This window comes from Vespula vulgaris, chromosome 19 (genome assembly GCF_905475345.1).
Source record: "Vespula vulgaris chromosome 19, iyVesVulg1.1, whole genome shotgun sequence".
NCBI lineage: Eukaryota > Metazoa > Arthropoda > Insecta > Hymenoptera > Vespidae > Vespula > Vespula vulgaris.
In genome coordinates, this window is record NC_066604.1 from 3,253,968 (window position 1) to 3,271,870 (window position 17,903).

The window sequence follows — 17,903 nt, forward strand, 5'->3', positions numbered from 1 at the left end:
TTGAAATATTCATTGAAATATATGATTTTTAACACGAAATTTGTTAATGTTCGAACCGTGCATAAGTACGGGATAGCATAATCATTCCTTGATAAAGTTTATCCGTTTGAAAATTATTTTCCGTTGGATCCAAAACGAGAAGATTCCTTTTTGGTCGTTGATACTTTTGTAAATTCTGCAGATTCTACGAAAAAGATGAGAGAATCTGAATTTATGCTGTCTAGAGGAGAAGAGAGATAGAGAGATGTATAAACAACAAAATAATACGATCATGGATTTACCGAAAAAACGATGACGTTCCCAGTGCCAGTCGAGTTTGAATTTCGTCTAATCGCTGTGATGATCAAAGTTAAGAGATAACCACCGAAAGCTAGGAACGAAAGTGCAGTGACAGCTAATTGAAAGATTTTGGAAATCTTCGTGTCTTTGCCTTTTTCTTCATAATAATCGCTGCCATAACGTCTTATCGGTAATTTATTGTTTCTTTTTAATGGCAAGGCGATTGGTAATGTTGATTTTATTCGTCCTTCGGGCTGCCCATACTTCTCAATCATCGATGTTTCTGTAATAGTTCATTTATTTCGTCAGAGAGTATTTTTAAAAATGTTTTATTGTGTTTATCCTAATTGAATTTTGTGGAATAGTATTGGATGTAAGTTTACATAGTTGCTTGTTTTAAACGAAAAATATTTTTAGTGATCTCGTTATATATACTTGTTCATTTTATTTTTTGTATTGATCGAAGTATTAATTTGTATTGCAATAAGAATGAATTTTATTTAATATAACGCAAAGTAATCATGTATATAATAAAGATTGTAATTATATATATAATGATAATCTACACAAACAGTTTCTTTTTTTTTAATCGAATTATTAAAAAACAATAAATAAAATATAATTCTATTTTTTTATACCGACCCAATATTGGTGCAATCGATGATTTGATTTTAATCAGCCTATCCAAAGGTAACTCGCTCAAACTTTCAATTTCATCCTGATAAATATCCACAAAATTTCCTGTTTCGAATTCCCATGAAATAACTAGGAAGAAAATAAGAATTCTTTGAGAATTCATCGCGTTCGGTCGTCAAACTAAAACTGTAACCGAGTTTCTCTTCAGCACCCTATTGTCGTCCGAATTGTTATGTGCTGTTAGTTTTTTTAAATGCTTGACTGACAGAGCGAAAAGTGCGTCAATTAAAATGTAATTACGTGGACACCCGTTACAGAAGAAAATTTATTCTTTTAGTCAGTCTTGAAATATTCTTTGTCGTGTTAAAATGTTCCCGGTCAGAGTGATCCTACAATTCGTCCTCATTTTAATATTTTTTGACACGTTTGTCTTCGGAAAAGCAGATGGTAAACATTTCTTCATATTTTCTATCCTCGACGAATATTAAAAAAGAAAACAAATTATTTTTATCTTAATCGCAGGGATGTTCGATAAGATAAAAACTGGTTTTCGATACGCGAACGATTACTTAGAAATCGTCAAGGACGTAGCCAATCTTGTATCTCAAAGTTTGAATCCTGAAAAGGAAGAATCTTCTAAACGCGGAGATCACGAAGGAGATGAGAAAAATCAAGATTTTGGTCCGACCAACGTAATCTCAGCATTCTTCAGATTACTCGGTCTTGATTCACAAAAGATCGCAGCTATTGCAGTGAACAGTGTCATTTTTCTCGCACAAATGGCAAGTTAAAATCAAGAGAGAAATGACCTTTCTTTAACATTCTTCTTTCTAATTTTACTAGATCAGTTCTCTTTTCGGATTACCATCGGTGAAAGACAATAAAGTTGATCGATCCATTGAAACTGAGTCACCTTGGGATCCACTGAAATTTATCCTAGAGAATAAAAATGATAAAGTAAGTCAAACCTGATTAATCCAGATTGATAATAAAACAAATATCAATAAAATATCTTTCCTGTTTAGATGACAAGATTGATCGAGGAGGCTCGAAACGAGGCACTTCCGGATCGATTGATGGACACAATAGATGGTTTCGATTCAGCCTGCATCAGATTGTTACTTTGTAAAGCATCTATAGTGATCAGATCTGCTCAAGAGTCTCTGAAGAAGAAGAAGTCAAACGGGATTCGTTCGTTTACCGCTTGGCTTCCGTCTAAAGAAGACTTCGAGAGGAACTCCGATGAGTGTGAGGACAAATACACAGATTGTAGATTATTTCCGGAATCATGAGTTCAAGGAAGACGAGGAGAGATAGAGAGAGAGAGAGAGAGAGAGAGAGAGAGAGAGAGAGAGAGAGAGAGAGAGAGAGAGAGAGAGAGAGAGAGAGAGAGAGGAGAGAGGAACAGAGAAAGAGAAAGACAGAAGATCCAAAGATCCTGAAATAAAATCTCCAACAATGTGTCTATTATTATTTTTTTGTTTACTTCATTCTCTTACGGACGCTAATGTTTCATATTCACTTTGTACAGAATTTTTCATCGATTCAGATGTCAAGAGGATTTGTCACATCAAAACTGTGCTTTTACTGTCGAAATTTAAATAATATCGATACGTAGATCTTAATTTTTGTTTTGTTTTAATAATCTTTGCATATTTAAAATAAAGTTCTAATAATCCTAATCCAATTGCTTATACTTATATAAATAAGATGAACATAAGAAATACTAAGGACGGCACTGATATGAAGAACTATACTTTGAAGTTGAGATACTAAATGATATATATGTTACAAAGCATTCTAATTCGGTCGTTGTTTAATTTATACGAAATATAAACATACATACAAACGACATAGAAATCATTAGATATTTTGACTAGAAAGAATTTTTTTTCTTTTATACTTCCTTATTATTCTCTCTCTCTCTCTTTCTCTCTCTCGCTCTCTCTTTTCTTTATCTAATCAGTTTCTTATTAACCGTTAATAATTATCATCGCTCCAAAGTGTAAGATTCCTAATTACATTACGCATTACATATTTTTAATGAGATCTCGATTATTGTGACCTAGGATCTACGCATCTTAGGTTTGCACTATGAAACTTTCTAATCTCAAAATCTAATCAGTATATCGAAAGTTAGTCACCGTATAATCTCAATCGAAGACTCAATCAAATTGAAAAAACATTTGGCAATATTAATACTTGGATTAATTTCTCTTTTATATTTCGTGTTATGGTTGTTTTATTTTTTTTTTAAACGATTAAAACGTTAAACTGATATATTATTATTAGTTTTTCTAGTCGCTATGATTTGGCAATTGAGAGACGTGCTTTGATTAATTATTATGTTCGGAATATAATGTAACGTTCTTTTTTAATAGAACGATCAATCAGTAAGATATATTTATATATATATATATATATATATATATATATATATATATTGCGAGGGACGTTGATCAAAGTATATATATATTTACGTATTAATTTTATGATTTTTAACGAAACGATATTTTTTCGTACCTGAGATATAATCGATTCGCGTTCAATTAGGCGATTTGATTGATATTTACGTTCGAAAAGAAATCATTTCGATATTTATACAAACAAGTTATGGGTATAAAAAAGATATCTACGAGTATATATATGTTTGATTCTTTTTGATCATACTTATAACATATCCCTCATTTCGTTTTATTTTTTCACTAATAATTTATAATTAAAAAAACATCGAATAGATTTCTCAAATACGAACGATACCAAAAATCGAACGATCGAATAAATAAAAGGATTTTTTTAACTTGCAAAACCGTCTGACTCACTCTCTCTCTCTCTCTCTCTTACGTACACACACATACATATATATATGTATATATGTATATTATACATACAACAATATACTGAGAATGATTCGATCATAAAAATATATATACACAACGAGACTATTGGAAAAAGATTCGTTAGATCGTGACAAAGTTTTGATCGATCATTTATCATTTCGAGAAGATTTCTATTTACAAGTAAATGGGCATAGAAATTTGTTAGAACAATTAATACGAGCAACCAAGAACTAAAGTCAATTTGAATTGATTTTCATTTTTAATTATTTGAAAAATTTTTCTCGTTAAATCAAACAAACCAGGCACTTGTTTTTTTCTGATCTTACACGTAATTATATTAAATTATCGCATGAATGATAACGAACGAAAAAAAAAGAAAGAACATATTTAAAAAGTAATTGACTTTTGTCCTTGACTCTTCGTACATATGTATCGTAATATCTACATTCTTACGAGAGATCGTACGTGTTACACGAAAAATGGATTCTCCAAAAATGTGACTTGTAAAATATTACATAGAGCAGATTGCTATACGCAAGAGGCGTATATCTGAAGAAACATATATATATATATATGTAATATATGTTTCCAATTATAAAAAGGTCGTCTTTCAAAGTAATATCTTTATCTATAAAAAATCTTTGAGGGTGAAAGGAATCATAAGAATAATTCGAAAATTCCTGCCACAAAGTATATCAGAATAATTCCACACTTTTTACGTCGCGATTCTAAATCGTTGATTCGATAACATGAAAGAGATTGTGAAAATTATTTTGTATAGGATAATAATAATAATCGGCACACCCACGTTCGTACGATAGTCAAAAGACTTAAGATTCACGACTGAGGTAGTAGCAGCAGTGAACTCTAGGAGCTAAATTCGTTATATATGTATACATATGTATATATATATATACATGTATATATATATATATATATATATATATATATATATATATACATATATATATGTATACTGATAAGTAAATGATACAAACGTTACATTCATACAGTGTATTACAGTGACATATTTAATGGGTGGTTAAGGCTCTATTTCAGGATTGAAATAGTATCGAAAATATTGGTATTTACAGCCTCCTTTTCTTTCTTTTTTTTTTTTAAATGTCGACTAGAATTATAATAGAGAAGTATCATCATAAAATATAATGCACTTAACAGCGTATATCTCCCTTTCCAAATCGTCGTTCAATCGGAATTAAAAACGTGATTACGCTCTCAACTATGTTCCATATTGATGACTTTAAGAAACGATCGACGCGATCACGCTTTGTCGAAGATTCACATCATACTATTTTATCGGATAAGTTAGTCTGTTTATATCTGTCTGCATATGTGTGTGTTTGTGTCAGAACTATTTCAATCATAAAATAGTATCGTTCACCCTTTCTCTAACTTAATTCAAGTAAATCGTCTAATTCGTCGTCTAATTCAAGAGATTCGATTAGCGAAATAGTCGAGGAACTAATCAGCAACAACATTTTTCGAAAACGATATCGAAGTAAGAATTTCACAGCTACGGATAAGAGATATACGAGGAAGAAGTATGTTTGTTTTCGTGAAATAAGATTTCTTCTTCTTTAGAGGGTTGCTTGTCCAGGGCCAATCATGTCGGTTGTCTCGACACGAGCTTGTCTTAACCAATCCCTGAGATTTCGAGTTCTATCAGCCAAATTTGAAGAACTCTTTTCAACGGTGTTTCCAACGCTTGTGGTGAACCCACTATTAGGACCATATTGAGCGATTATGTTTTGAGTAGTTGTTGTTGTTGGTGGTTGCGCTGCGGTCAATTGAGACAAGATATTTGATTGGATGTTCGGAGTGCCAAAGGTTCCTATAAAAATTAATAAAATACATGTCCCTTGTTTGTGCAAAAAAATCTATTGTCAAATTCCAGTAAAACTATATTATTTTTTATATAAACCTTGTATATTGGTCGTTGAAGCAGTGAGAGGATGAAGACGTAACCATCTTAAATAGGAATACATCAAAGTCGGTGGTGGTGGAATATTGCTATCTTGACGTTTATTCAGGACACTCCAAATCTCACGTATCTCAGAGTTGAGATTCTCTAAATTAGCGATTATCTCTGTTGACTCTTGATAATGATCTGGCTTATCTGAACGAACAAAAGGAACTATGAGAGAGTTCTAACACGATTGCAAAATCTTTTTACCTAATCGACTTTACCTATAAAAGTATCAGTTCCAATATCTGTCGAACTGAAGCCGCTACTGGCGCTGGACATGTCGCTTAAGGTCAACTCGTCATTCTTTGTCGACGTAGCATCATTTTCGTTTCTTTTAGCATTTGCTACTCTTTCTAAAGACTGTTCCAAGTGTCTCAAATGAATGACTTTCTCGCCTAAAAGACTTCTAGTACGATGTAAGCTGACTTCCATGTCGGAGAGTTCACGTTCTTCCTGTAAATGACAGGATACACTTGTCAATTACAATTGATTTAATTATATTCCATTTGTTACTTTGATATGTTCTTTACCTGGACTAGCTGTTCTAACGTAGCTCTAGCACTTCGTTGTTTCAAAGCTCTCTGTCTACCCTGAAAAGCATTCCTCTGTTGTTTCAATGCTTCTCTAGCCCTTCTTACTGAATCCCTTTCCACGTGTATCCGATGCCGAAAGAATTCTAACTCCGAGGAGGCATTCGCTGGTGCTAAAATTATTATAATTACAATATAATATCTCTTTTTAGTTTCATTATAATAACTTAGGTCAGATTGAGACAGAAAGAAATAGAGAAAGAGAGAGAAGAGAAGAGAGAGAGAGAGAGAGAGAGAGAGAGAGAGAGAGAGAGAGAGAGAGAGAGAGAGAGAGAGAGAGAGAGAGAGAGATAGAGAGAGCGTCGATCGAAGAATGAAACAAAAATAGATTGTGCGAACACGATGGAAAGTTCAAAGTTCGACCTCGACACTTAATGAAAGGAACTAAAAATAATTAAAAATATCAAACTTTTTTTATACATAAGTCGACTTACGAAAGAAGAGAGACGAAGGGACGTAAGCGGTTAACCAAAGTAAAGTGTATAGATTCCTAGGAGAAAAATTATATAGTATGTACTTTGTATAATTTATACAAAAAAAAAAAATAAAAAAATAAAATAAAAATAATCGAATGATAGGAAGATATAGCGAGGAATAGGTTAGTAGAATAAGTAATTTTCATTTTTGGATACCTTTTTGGAAGTAGCTTCATCGATTTTATCTCAGAGATATATTTTGATCTTGCTTCGACGGACGCTCGAGTAACAATGATTGTATCGACGCGGTTTATTTACTAACGAGCTTGGAACGAACTGGCTTACGATAAGTATTGTTTACGATTTGTATTACGTCATAAAAATATTTGGACAGATCGTATACGTAGAATTATTACAAGTATTCGATTAATATGTTTTGTTTGAGATACGTGAAGAATTAAAAAAAAAGATTTTTTGTTATAACCAGAATCTTTTAAATTTGTTGTTAGTACATTCTTAAAAACAATTTGTAAATGCGATTCTTTTATATGCATCTTATAAATATTATATTTTTTTTAAGGATCCATATAAAATGATTCATACGTGATTATTATATTTTAAACATACGCTTGGATCGATTTAACCAAATTGTCGATACTTCTGTAAGCAAGTTTTGACAAACTGAACAAAAGTATCCATAAAAATGAAAATCACTCGTATTGCAACTACATAGATAGTGAATAATAAAAGCGCTTAGAAAAGGGAAAGATTTACTGACGAATTCTTCAGAAGGACCGTCACCTTTATCCTGGAAAGGATATCGAAGCGTGTAGGCCGTTTCGTTGCTTGGCAATTGATCGCCAAGATGTTCAAGCTTCTCCAATTGTTTTCTGATATTTTCTACGGGATTATCGAGATTATTGTTGTTATTGTTGTTGCCTGTGGTATTAGGAGTAGCGTTTTGTTGTTTGCTATTAGAAATAGTCTTTCTTCCAAGACTTTTACGTCTTCTCATTGTGTTCGCATTCGTTTCACTCGCTGTAGTAGTGTCGTCGGATTCAAATTTCGCGGCGTTCTTCGAAGAAGGCACGCTATTGGTGGAAACAACACCTCGAAACCCCTGGCTGCTTTTGGCCGCGCTTTTCGAATCCTCGCTTTCGTTTAAGCTCTGACTCTTCTCGTTTGTTGCTGTCCGAGCTACTACTTCTGTCGGTTTAGCGTTTGCCACGGAATTCGTTGAATGTGTGCTCCTCAGCGGGGTACTACGGGCACGATTTAAGGCCTATAGCCAGATATTAGGGCGAATCGCATGAATATGAGGGAAATACCCTTTCAATTCTCAACACCGACTTATTAAATCACGGTATTGAGAATTGCTAAGGTAATGATTATAATGATATTGAATGATATATGGATTATGATATGGATCACGTTCATTTTTTCTTCGTTGGATTATATTAAAGAACTCGATCGAAATGTTTAGTTTTACTTAGTATTATGTCGCAACAAAGAAACTTCCTTATTAATTTTTTCTTCGAAATGGATTACAAACGGGTGTAAATATTATATATATATACTTTTTGGAAATTATATTATGGAACGGATTGAAACGTTAAGAATTTAAAGAAAAAATGTCAAGGATCAAATTACTCACTTTTGATCGGACGAATCAGTCTTCTCAGTTTTCGATCTCTCCGTTTCCGATGCTGTGGTGTATCCACCTCTGCTCTTATTCCTTCTCTCAACGGTTAGCCTTACATCGTTCTTCAACTTCATGTATTTCTCTTTCAAGGCCATATACTTGTCCTGCAGTAGACGTTTCTCGCAACGCATCTTCTCGAAGTCCATACACTCTTGTTGAATGGCAAGTTCGGTCTGCTTTCTAGCTTCCTTTTCAACGTCTCGAGAAAAATCAGCACGGATTTCCTCTAACCGTTGTTTGTACATCTTACGAGCAAGACCCTCCTGAAATGGCAGGACACAATGATCCAGGTTCGATCGATCAAGAACGTATCCTTACAACAAGAAACGTGCTATCGTCAAACTCCTGTAGTCCTCCTGTGCTTCAAATTGATCAATTTGGATCAACTTGGATTCAACTTGGAGATCACTTGATCGATTTAACAGATCGATATCGATCTTTTTTTTTTTTAACCTAGTCGTATTATATTATTTGATTTTTATGAATACGATCGCAATGTGTTATATGTAGGTACGTTCTAAATGATATGCATGATTCTCTCTCGCTATAATAAACGATTCATGAATTTAATAATAGAAAATTTTGTGTGATTATAATGTGACCCGGGTTGTCCTGGGGAGAAAGTAGAAACGTGTCACACAGTATCCAGTAGCTGTGTTTTACGAACGAATCGTAATATTTTATTCTTTCTCAAATATAAACTCTTAACACATTAACACTGTCATAATTGTGACGTCTCTATTCGACTGTATATTCTTCTTAAAACTATTAAATGTTTCATAATATATTATATTAAAAACAATTCGTATATTAGACCTTTACTATAGTTTACATGAGCTAATAAAAAGTTTTTCTTCCAAAAAATTGACAAACATGTATACCTCTCTTTGATCCATTAATTGATCTATATTTAAAATCTAATATAAAAATTTTTTCTGTTTATTTTCGTGTGTGTGTGTGTGTGTGTGTGTGTGTATCTGCATATATATATATATATATATATATATATATGTACGTACACACGTATATATGTATATAGTTTTTAAAACGAATTAGTATGTACTAATTTATTAAGGCCTAGGATTTTAAAACATTCCCTCTTTTTCTATTCTAATTTAAATATTAAAGTCTTCTTCGTTACGTACGTAGAAGGGAATAAAGGAAGTGCGCTTTTGTTTTTTGCTCTTTTTTTAGTTTTGCTTTCAATAGTGTTTTAAAACAATAGACAGCATCGTCAGGTACTCACGTCGATTCTAAAGTCACGCAGGATCTCGGCAAGACACTTGTCGTGTTCCTCCGTAAGTTTTGTTATTTTCTCCCTCTGCTGCATTCTTAGTTCAGTTCTGACATCATCAAACTCCTTATCCAGTTCCTTTTTCAATGCCTCGATTCTTTCACTCTGTTGCTTATTCAACTCAAACTCGTTCAACTTCGCAAGTTTTTCTTCACCGAGATCACGTTCATGCTCGCTCTCGAGCTTCTCCATTTCTTGATTTCTTAACTCGAGAAGTTCGCGTTTTCTTTCATTCAGTTCGGTTTTTAAGCTGGTTAATATCTCTAAACGTTCTTTCTCGTAACAAACTTCTAATTCTTCTCTAACCTTCTTCAAATTTTCCGCTCTTGATTCGTCCATTCCTGCTATCAATTTTTGTATTTCTTGTTCCTCCTGAAAAAAGTGAAATATTTGATCTTTTATGATATTAATACAATATGCACAGACGTAAAGGGTATAAATCTGAACAATACAAAAATTAATCTAACGAGTACAGTTTTGTATGAAAAAGCTGCGCATGTTAATAGTCCTTCAATGTATATTAATTTTCTTGTGTGTATAACATTAAAACAAATTATTGTCACCTTCTCAGCCATTTCTCGTTTAAATTCAATCAATTTCTCTTCAAAGTTACGCCTAAGGGATTCTTTCTTAACCCGAAGGTTCTCTTCGAATTCTTTTCTAGCTTGTTCAAGTTTTTCTTCAAACTCTTTCTTCAAAGCTTCCATTTCTTTTTCATGTTCCTTGGTTAAATTCATTTTCGTATCCTCGAAGCTTCTCGAATGTTCAAGTTTGGATTTCCCAGGACGATGAGAACTCTCAAGTTCTCGTTCGATCCTAGCGAGATCAAAACTCCCATTTACACTATTTTTGCGTAGCCTAACAGTAGTCTTCCACGTTTTTTCTGGTACGCTAGTCGAGTCCGTATTTCTTGTTATACTCGACTCTGTCTCGCTTTTTGATATCACGTCGATATTTTTAATATTCTCGAACTTGTTGCTACTGTTTTGAACGTTCTGTTCGATTTCTTCAACTTTGATAGACGACGTCTCGTTCGCATTCATTTGAGTACGATGCTCGCTTTCGGAAACGTTTCTAACGACGAATCTCTTCCCAACGATTTTGCTACTCTTTGGTAAAGGTTGTAGTTTGGTAAAGAGCGTACTCTTTCTCACGTTAGTCTCTTCGACGTCAACTTTGTTGTCTTCGTCGAAAGAACGAGCAGTCGTTTTCCAAGCCGACGTTTCCGAGCCTGTCGACTGACGATCAACCGTAGTAGTGGCCGAGATAGGTGGATTTTGTTCTTCCGATCCGGAATCCCATTCGTCTTCCGATCCAGAATAAGTGAACTTAATGTCGACTTCTTTCTCAAGATCGAATCGTACACTCTTCCGTTCCTCGTCCAACGGCCTCTCGTCTGCCGACAAATAGGAATGGCAAATTTATTAAGTAGTTCATAAATCTGTAATAATCTTTCATTTCATAATTGTCAAACTGAAAATTTGTATAACATCGTTAAATCGTAAAGTTGAATGAAAAGGAATGATCGATCATCGATCGTGGCTCACCATCCTCCGATTGTTTCTCTCTCAAAATGGACTTGAGTGCATCCGGGACAACGACTTCAGCACCGACACGGAAATCCTCTAATTTAGCACTGTCTTGACTAGGTGTGGTATCTCTGCTGCGATTACTCTTTAGAAACATCGAACCACCTCCGCTTAATGTTAATTCCTTTTGTTGGCCCAACTGGCTCGGATGTTTCTCCTTGTCGAATTTCTCAGTCCTTTCAGATCTGGCCAGAGCACTGGCGCTGAGCTTATCGATATCAATGATGTTCTCTTCCGAACTAAACTTACTAGAAAGTTGTTCCCAATCTTTCTCGTGTCTTGGACTAAGTGACTCGGATCTTTTCAGTACTTCCTTCAAATCCAATTCTTTCTTAGGCGTAGTGATCGGAGTAGTCTCCGTGCTACCAGCCATACTAACGTTGTCTAACAATTTAGGACATTCGTAAAAGTTAGGATCTTGGAACTTAAGATTCGTATAATCTCTGGCTGCTCGATCGGTCGACAAGGAAGAGATAATATCCGATTTGGTATCGCTCTCTCGTCGAGAACGAATTCTCTCTTCTTTCTTCCTTCCATCCTGACTTCTATCGATCTTTCTCAATGGTGCCAACTTTGTCGGGATCTTCGTTTTCAAGATTGTATTTTCTCGCGAGATATTTCCTTCCTTAGGCAAAGTTGCCTCCTCGTGGGACTCCAAATCTTTCGCGGTTGTCTTCGAGTCTTCCTCTGAAAAAGAAGAGCAAAAGAAAGAAAAGAAAGAAAGGAATCATCAGCAAGTAACGACGAGACACGGAAATTATCTTTGATCGTTGCTACTCTTTTATATTTTTATCCTTGTCAAAAGAGAGAGAGAGAGAGAGAGAGAGAGAGAGGAGTAAGAGTCAACGTTCCCTCGAGTGGATGTCGTCGACAGTTTTCACGCTTTTCTCTCTTTCTCTTTCCCTCTCTATCTACCCATCTCTCTATATCTCTTTTTATCCTATCGCAACTTAAAACAGAGACTCTCGAGGGAAAGCTTTTGGAAAGTTTTTACATGCAAAAATGTTATTCTTCTTTTCTTTCTTTTCTTTTTTTTTGTCATGAAATGTGTCCTTGAGACAACATCTTCTTCTGATTTTCATCTATAATAGTCGAGTAGTTCTTTTTTTCTTCATAAAGAAAAGAAAAAAGAGAATTACGTAAAGACGAGTGAGGGAGAGAGGAGAGAGAAGAAACTGAACGAGCCAACAGAACATTGCACGATATTATGTAAGCACGTAGCTACCGCATAGTAAGGCGAGAGATGTGACTACTCCTATACATACTACTTCATGTACTGCGGCGACTCGAGGAAAGTTCAAAAGGGAGAAAAACGAGTATATATGGTACGGTTATCGGAATTACGATAAATCGACGACTCTCTCTCTCTCTCTCTCTTTCACTCTCGGTTAACAACCGAGACTCCCTTGCTCGTTTCTAGTTCAAAGAAAAATTTCTGACCAGTAGCCAGACTTTTACTTCTATTAAATACTTGCCAATCGTCGAGATCTTTTTACATATTTTTCTAATGTTTATGAAATTCTTTTTTTATCTAAATACAGGTGTTAAACAAATATATGTAGTAGTATATAATTATTTGTGCTGATATTTATTTCAAATATTTATCAATTTATCTTAAAAAAATTTCTCTTATCGAACATCTTGTTTGATACTAGTCGATAATATTTATTCTATTATGTTTTTATACGTTTGTGTCAATATAACTTGATAGATATTTTCAACAAATATATATACACTGCAGCATATATATATATATATATATATATATATATATATATATATATATATTTTATGATATTTATTTCAAATATTGATCGACTTATCCTCAAACATGTCTTAACAAATATTAATCTGATAATAATTATTCTATTATTTTTTCAAATATCATCTAATCTTAATATATAAATTTAAAAAATTTTCCAATATCCTTTATATAATAAATTTTCAAAGTAATTACGTCTATAAAATATATGATAAAATAAATGTCAATATAAATTTTAAAATAAATCTGTTAACATAATCTACACAGACACACACTCACACACATATATAAATGAGGTAGGTGGATAGGATGACTTGGATAAAATTGGCCGAGTATTAAAGTCGTTAATAACGTGTGATAAATCTTGGCATAGCAAGAGAGTTCTCGTTTCTAATCTTTAATCGCATAGACATCTTATCCGTTCCAAATGTGAGAAATATTTGTTGAGAGCAAGAAAATAATACATCCTTGTAAAATAATACAGAAGATAATCTGCTACATAGTTTGTTCGTATAACGTGAAGTTAAAAAAAAAGAAAGATAGACAAGAAAATAACGAGAAAGAGAGAAAGAGAGAGAGAGAGAGAGAGAGAGAAAGTCTAATCTAATCTAATCATATTTTACGATCTTTGATCGTACCAACGCTCATCTGTCGATTACCACTTCTGACTTGATCGACGAGTTCCCTATATACTGAATCTAAGGGATGTTCCCATGTGGTTGTGCTGGTAGAAGCTTGATAATAATACCAAGCACCACTGGTTTCGTGGTAACATGGTATCCAGCCCTTTGGAAGGGCAGCCATAAGTCCTTCGCGTGCCAGAGGGAGTAAATGTGCTTCGGTATCTGGGTCGATTCCGAGTCTCTTGGCATAATCCAGTACCTCTGAAAAAGGTATATTATACCTTTTATAGAAAATAAATTTACACAGGAAAGAAGAACACACATATGTTCAAGATTTATTAATAATATAAGATTAATCTAAAAATAATATTAAATATCCACGATGTTGTCATCCATAAAGACCTATATCGATAATCGCTAATGTTAAAATGTTACTTCTTAAAATAAGCCCATTAGCCTGTTGCATGAACATAAGGACAGAGAGAGAGAGAGAGAGAGAGAGAAGAGGATGATAAGTCTACTATAACTATATGTAGAGTCTACCCTAAGATCTAATCCTGAATTAAAGGTAAGTAGGAATGAAGAAAGGGAGAAAGAGGGGAAACAAAGTACAGAACTTAAAAATTCCATCAGAGAGCGTCTTTGACAGGTGACCCTCGAGGGTACCTTCAAGGTACCATCTGTCTGTACGTACGTACATACATACATACATACGTATATGTACGTATGTGTGTGTGTGTTCAGACAGAGCATCGGCAGTTCTCGGCCTTTGTCGGGGGTTCAACATGAGCGAAACCAGACAAAGTTTAGGCTACTGTCAAGCTTACGTATACACTTAGTACTCGTTGAATATAATTTGATCGTTCGACAATAAACTGGATGAACATTTCATATACGTAGTCTAACTTTGAGAAATCAAGCCAATGCAATTATCAAGGATCTATACGAGCGCACAAATAAGATTTTCTTAGTTTTATATTTATGAAGAGATCGAATGAGAGAGCTACGACAAAACTTTCGCCGCACTGCGGAAGCTATTGATTTTCCTGGTTCGCGTTGGGGAACGGGTTCGTTGCAGCCGGCTCTCTGCGCCGACCCTGCGCCCAGCGAGGCTGCTCGTCTCTCTCGTTGTAAATAAACAAGGAAAGCGTGCCCTTTTCATGACACTCCCGTCTCTCTCTCTCTCTCTCTCTCTCTCTCTTTCTCTTATTCATTCATACTCTCTTTGACGCCTTCTCCCAGACTGATCGTTGAGTAGAGATAGTTACATATGTGATCGTTTGTGAAAGAAAAAAGGAGAAAAAAAACGGTAAGGTTAGAGTTTAAACATTAAACGAGAGAAAGAGAGGGGGAGAGAGAGAGAGAGAGAGGGAGAGAAAACGAGAGAGATAAAACAATCAAAAAGATAACGTCAATGTCGATGATTCAGAGTTCCACTAAAGGGTAAAGAACTATAGGGTGTAGTAGTAGCATAGCCACGTCAGGTCACTCGTTCTTCGTGGTCAAGGACATGATAGAGGAAATATGAAATGAAAGTGTATAAAAGAGGGGATGGGGGTGGGGTGGAGAGGCAAATGGCGACGATGTGCATCCGTTTGCCCGGGAGATAAGATAATGACGAGTCATCAACAAAAAAAAAAGGAAGACGTAAACTCAGGTGTTAGTAAAACGGATAGACCTATACGGGCACGTAAACTTTTTTGGAAAGAAAAAAAAATGTTGTGAATTATACGACAGAAAATGTAATTTTTTAAGATACCTTCGTTGGAGGGGTGAGAAGTCTCGTCGAAAACCTCCCTGCAGACGATGGTCGCCGCATTTTCTTGCTGAGAGCCGCTCATCCTGAGCACCTTCTCCTCGACGATCTTGTATATTACTCGTTGAAGAATTCACGTCGTTTAAGATGAATCCGTAGCAGCACGATCTCTCGTATCGTCCGATCATTTTCCATATCGGCCTTCTATTACGAGGACCGTGCGCGCGCGCGCACGCATGCACCTTCCGCAAGGAGATCGCGAGAGCGCGACTACGAACCGCGGTCAATGCGACCAGAACTCGAGAGAAGAGGAGCACGTACAACAGTCGGTTCTAACATCGAGTGGGAGTGACAAGGACAGAGCCGAAAAGCGCTCTCTCCAGGTTGGATTTAGAGTTATTGATATGACGAGTCGATAAGGTAGAGTTCCCGGAAAGTTCTATTGACATCTGTCGAGATAGATTGCAACTTTATGTATCGGTACATTGGGAGATCTTTCTGATCGATGTCATTGATTCAAAAATCTCTGATAAAATAGATCGATTTGAACGAAGATACGATATTAATCAATGATTCGTCCTTTTGATAAAATTACTTTCGATGATTATTTCTTTTTTTAAATCATTTTTAAATGTTCTCGATAATAATTAGAAATGTTTATGGAGAATAAAAGATATTTAAATGCGTGGTGTTTCGAGTTATCGATGTTGGAAGGGGATAAGGGACGATACTGGTTGCTTTAGCGATAGGTAGAGTCACCGTATATATTATTTTTACCTGCTCGGAAGTAAATTGCAGGAATATCGATTAAAATAACGTTTGAATTTTGATTTATGGTTGTTTCCGAAGGAATTATTTAATTCGATAAAATCTTCGGACAGACAAAATTGATTTGAATTTTATACGATAGTTTCTTATAAAAAATTATTCATTTTTCAACTTGGATAAAACATTTTTTTATGGTGCGACGCATATCGAAATATATTATCATCGCAGAGAATTTAATACGTGTATAATACAGTTCGATCGCTTTTTAAAACGAATTCGATGGCATTTAAATATGCTCGTATATTTCCATCTCTTTTTTTCGAGCACATTAGATTGATCGACATTAATTTTTATTTTACAGAGAGATTAATGATGACGCCGATAGAAATAAAGTCGATTGGATCGAACTTGCACACAATAATTATATATATATATATATATATATATATATATATATATATATATATATATATATATATATATATATATATAATCATACAAGAGAATCAGTGAAAATAGAGCGGAAATATTTTACCGATTTCAAAAAGAAATTTTAATCTTAACGAAGAATATGAAAAAAGTTTTCACCTTATCATTTCGAACTTTATACTACGAATATTTTTAAAAACAATCATAATCTATAACTAATCCTATGTCTGATATAAATAGTTTAGAAAAAATACTATTGCAATTTCTTTTTCTATGCTTAGTTTCTATTTAAAAAAAAAAAAATCCTCAGTTTCAATATCTCTCTCGATTCTATCCATCCGTAGTACTTACTTGCTAACGTATCGTCGAAGCTTTTTGAAATATTCACGAAGCGAGAAAGTTCGTATGATAAAAAATAAGAGGGTACCAATTTGTAGGAAGACTTTCGGCTCGAAGCGACCATAAAAATAATGATCTGCGATCGGTGATCGATTGGGATATTTAAATTCGACGGTCTACCAACAGGAAAAACGAGATAAAGAGAAAGAAAGAGAGAGAGAGAGAGAGAAAGAGAGAGAATCTCTTACTATAACGTTAACGAGCATAGAATCAGAAATTCCTTTTCGCTGAACGTGAAAATTAAATGATAATGATATCCCGAGTCAGGTTGGTAGTATGTACGTGACACGATATAGGCGCAACGAGTGAGTGAGAGGAAGAGAGAGGGAGAGAGAGAGAGAGAGAGGGAGAGTAAAATCCTATATTTTCTCTTTTACCTCTCTTGCGAATTTCTTTCTCGAGTAAATCGTATTCCTCGTTAACGTGAGAATGATCGATATGCAATGGTGTGTGCGATTTACTTCCCCTGCAAATCGATCGTTAGACGTATCCTTTCGAAGATGGACGATGGCGATGTAATGTTATTTCTTTCCTTTTTGATTCCCCGATTTTATAAATTAATGTTATTTTTATCCAAATGCTAAAGACAGATATCGATCGTTTTTACTTTTGAATGTTTTTGAAAACTGCCCCAAATTCATTTATCTTTTCATTTATCTATCATTAAAATTAATTTATATATATGTATACACGCGCATACCTATGTATATATATATATAGTAAATTAAAAATGAAATGCATGGTTGATTCGGTCGAATTTATTTTAAGAGAATTCGAACGTGTTAAATATCGCTTTATAATATATATAACATACATAATATTTGAAATTATTA

General features: G+C 34.4%; 3 protein-coding genes across 5 annotated transcripts; 1 reads left to right on the plus strand and 2 right to left on the minus strand.

The window, feature by feature from the left end:
• Window positions 1–27: 27 nt before the first annotated feature.
• On the minus strand, window positions 28–1,078 carry LOC127070916 (uncharacterized). The gene is made up of 3 exons (XM_051009504.1): window positions 922–1,078; window positions 282–562; window positions 28–184 (listed from the first exon to the last, which is right to left on the minus strand). The coding sequence occupies exons 1-3, from the start codon at window positions 1,076–1,078 to the stop codon at window positions 44–46; spliced, it is 579 nt and encodes a 192-aa protein (XP_050865461.1). The 3' UTR covers window positions 28–43.
• Window positions 1,079–1,274: 196 nt separating this feature from the next.
• On the plus strand, window positions 1,275–2,255 carry LOC127070915 (uncharacterized). Its single transcript, XM_051009503.1, has 4 exons — window positions 1,275–1,362; window positions 1,438–1,697; window positions 1,759–1,872; window positions 1,941–2,255. Exons 1-4 carry the CDS (start codon window positions 1,284–1,286, stop codon window positions 2,205–2,207), a joined length of 720 nt encoding a protein of 239 aa, XP_050865460.1. The 5' UTR covers window positions 1,275–1,283; the 3' UTR covers window positions 2,208–2,255.
• A 123-nt stretch (window positions 2,256–2,378) lies between these two features.
• On the minus strand, window positions 2,379–15,797 carry LOC127070912 (golgin subfamily A member 4). 3 transcript variants are annotated; one of them, XM_051009497.1, is made up of 11 exons: window positions 15,478–15,797; window positions 13,734–13,979; window positions 11,292–12,020; window positions 10,308–11,140; window positions 9,697–10,116; window positions 8,403–8,713; window positions 7,550–8,010; window positions 6,273–6,439; window positions 5,964–6,195; window positions 5,698–5,892; window positions 2,379–5,607 (listed from the first exon to the last, which is right to left on the minus strand). In XM_051009497.1, exons 1-11 carry the CDS (start codon window positions 15,557–15,559, stop codon window positions 5,354–5,356), a joined length of 3,930 nt encoding a protein of 1,309 aa, XP_050865454.1. In that variant the 5' UTR covers window positions 15,560–15,797; the 3' UTR covers window positions 2,379–5,353. The 3 variants fall into 3 exon arrangements, with proteins under 3 accessions (XP_050865454.1, XP_050865453.1, XP_050865456.1); XM_051009496.1 differs by having other exon boundaries at window positions 6,273–6,445; window positions 15,478–15,796; XM_051009499.1 differs by lacking the exon at window positions 13,734–13,979 and having other exon boundaries at window positions 6,273–6,445.
• Window positions 15,798–17,903: the final 2,106 nt, after the last annotated feature.

Excerpts from the sequence above, each read along its gene's own strand:
- LOC127070916 (XM_051009504.1), bottom strand. The coding sequence starts at position 1,078 with ATGAATTCTCAAAGAATTCTTATTTTCTTCCTAGTTATTTCATGGGAA. Across the intron at positions 563-921 it reads ATCGATTGCACCAATATTGG|AAACATCGATGATTGAGAAG; the intron begins GTCGGTATAAAA and ends GAACTATTACAG. Across the intron at positions 185-281 it reads GGAACGTCATCGTTTTTTCG|AATCTGCAGAATTTACAAAA; the intron begins GTAAATCCATGA and ends TCTTTTTCGTAG.
- LOC127070915 (XM_051009503.1), top strand. The coding sequence starts at position 1,284 with ATGTTCCCGGTCAGAGTGATCCTACAATTCGTCCTCATTTTAATATTT. Across the intron at positions 1,698-1,758 it reads TCATTTTTCTCGCACAAATG|ATCAGTTCTCTTTTCGGATT; the intron begins GCAAGTTAAAAT and ends TAATTTTACTAG. Across the intron at positions 1,873-1,940 it reads TAGAGAATAAAAATGATAAA|ATGACAAGATTGATCGAGGA; the intron begins GTAAGTCAAACC and ends TTTCCTGTTTAG.
- LOC127070912 (XM_051009496.1), bottom strand. The coding sequence starts at position 15,559 with ATGAGCGGCTCTCAGCAAGAAAATGCGGCGACCATCGTCTGCAGGGAG. Across the intron at positions 13,980-15,477 it reads TTCTCACCCCTCCAACGAAG|AGGTACTGGATTATGCCAAG; the intron begins GTATCTTAAAAA and ends TACCTTTTTCAG. Across the intron at positions 6,446-7,549 it reads ATATCCTTTCCAGGATAAAG|CACCAGCGAATGCCTCCTCG; the intron begins GTGACGGTCCTT and ends TAATAATTTTAG.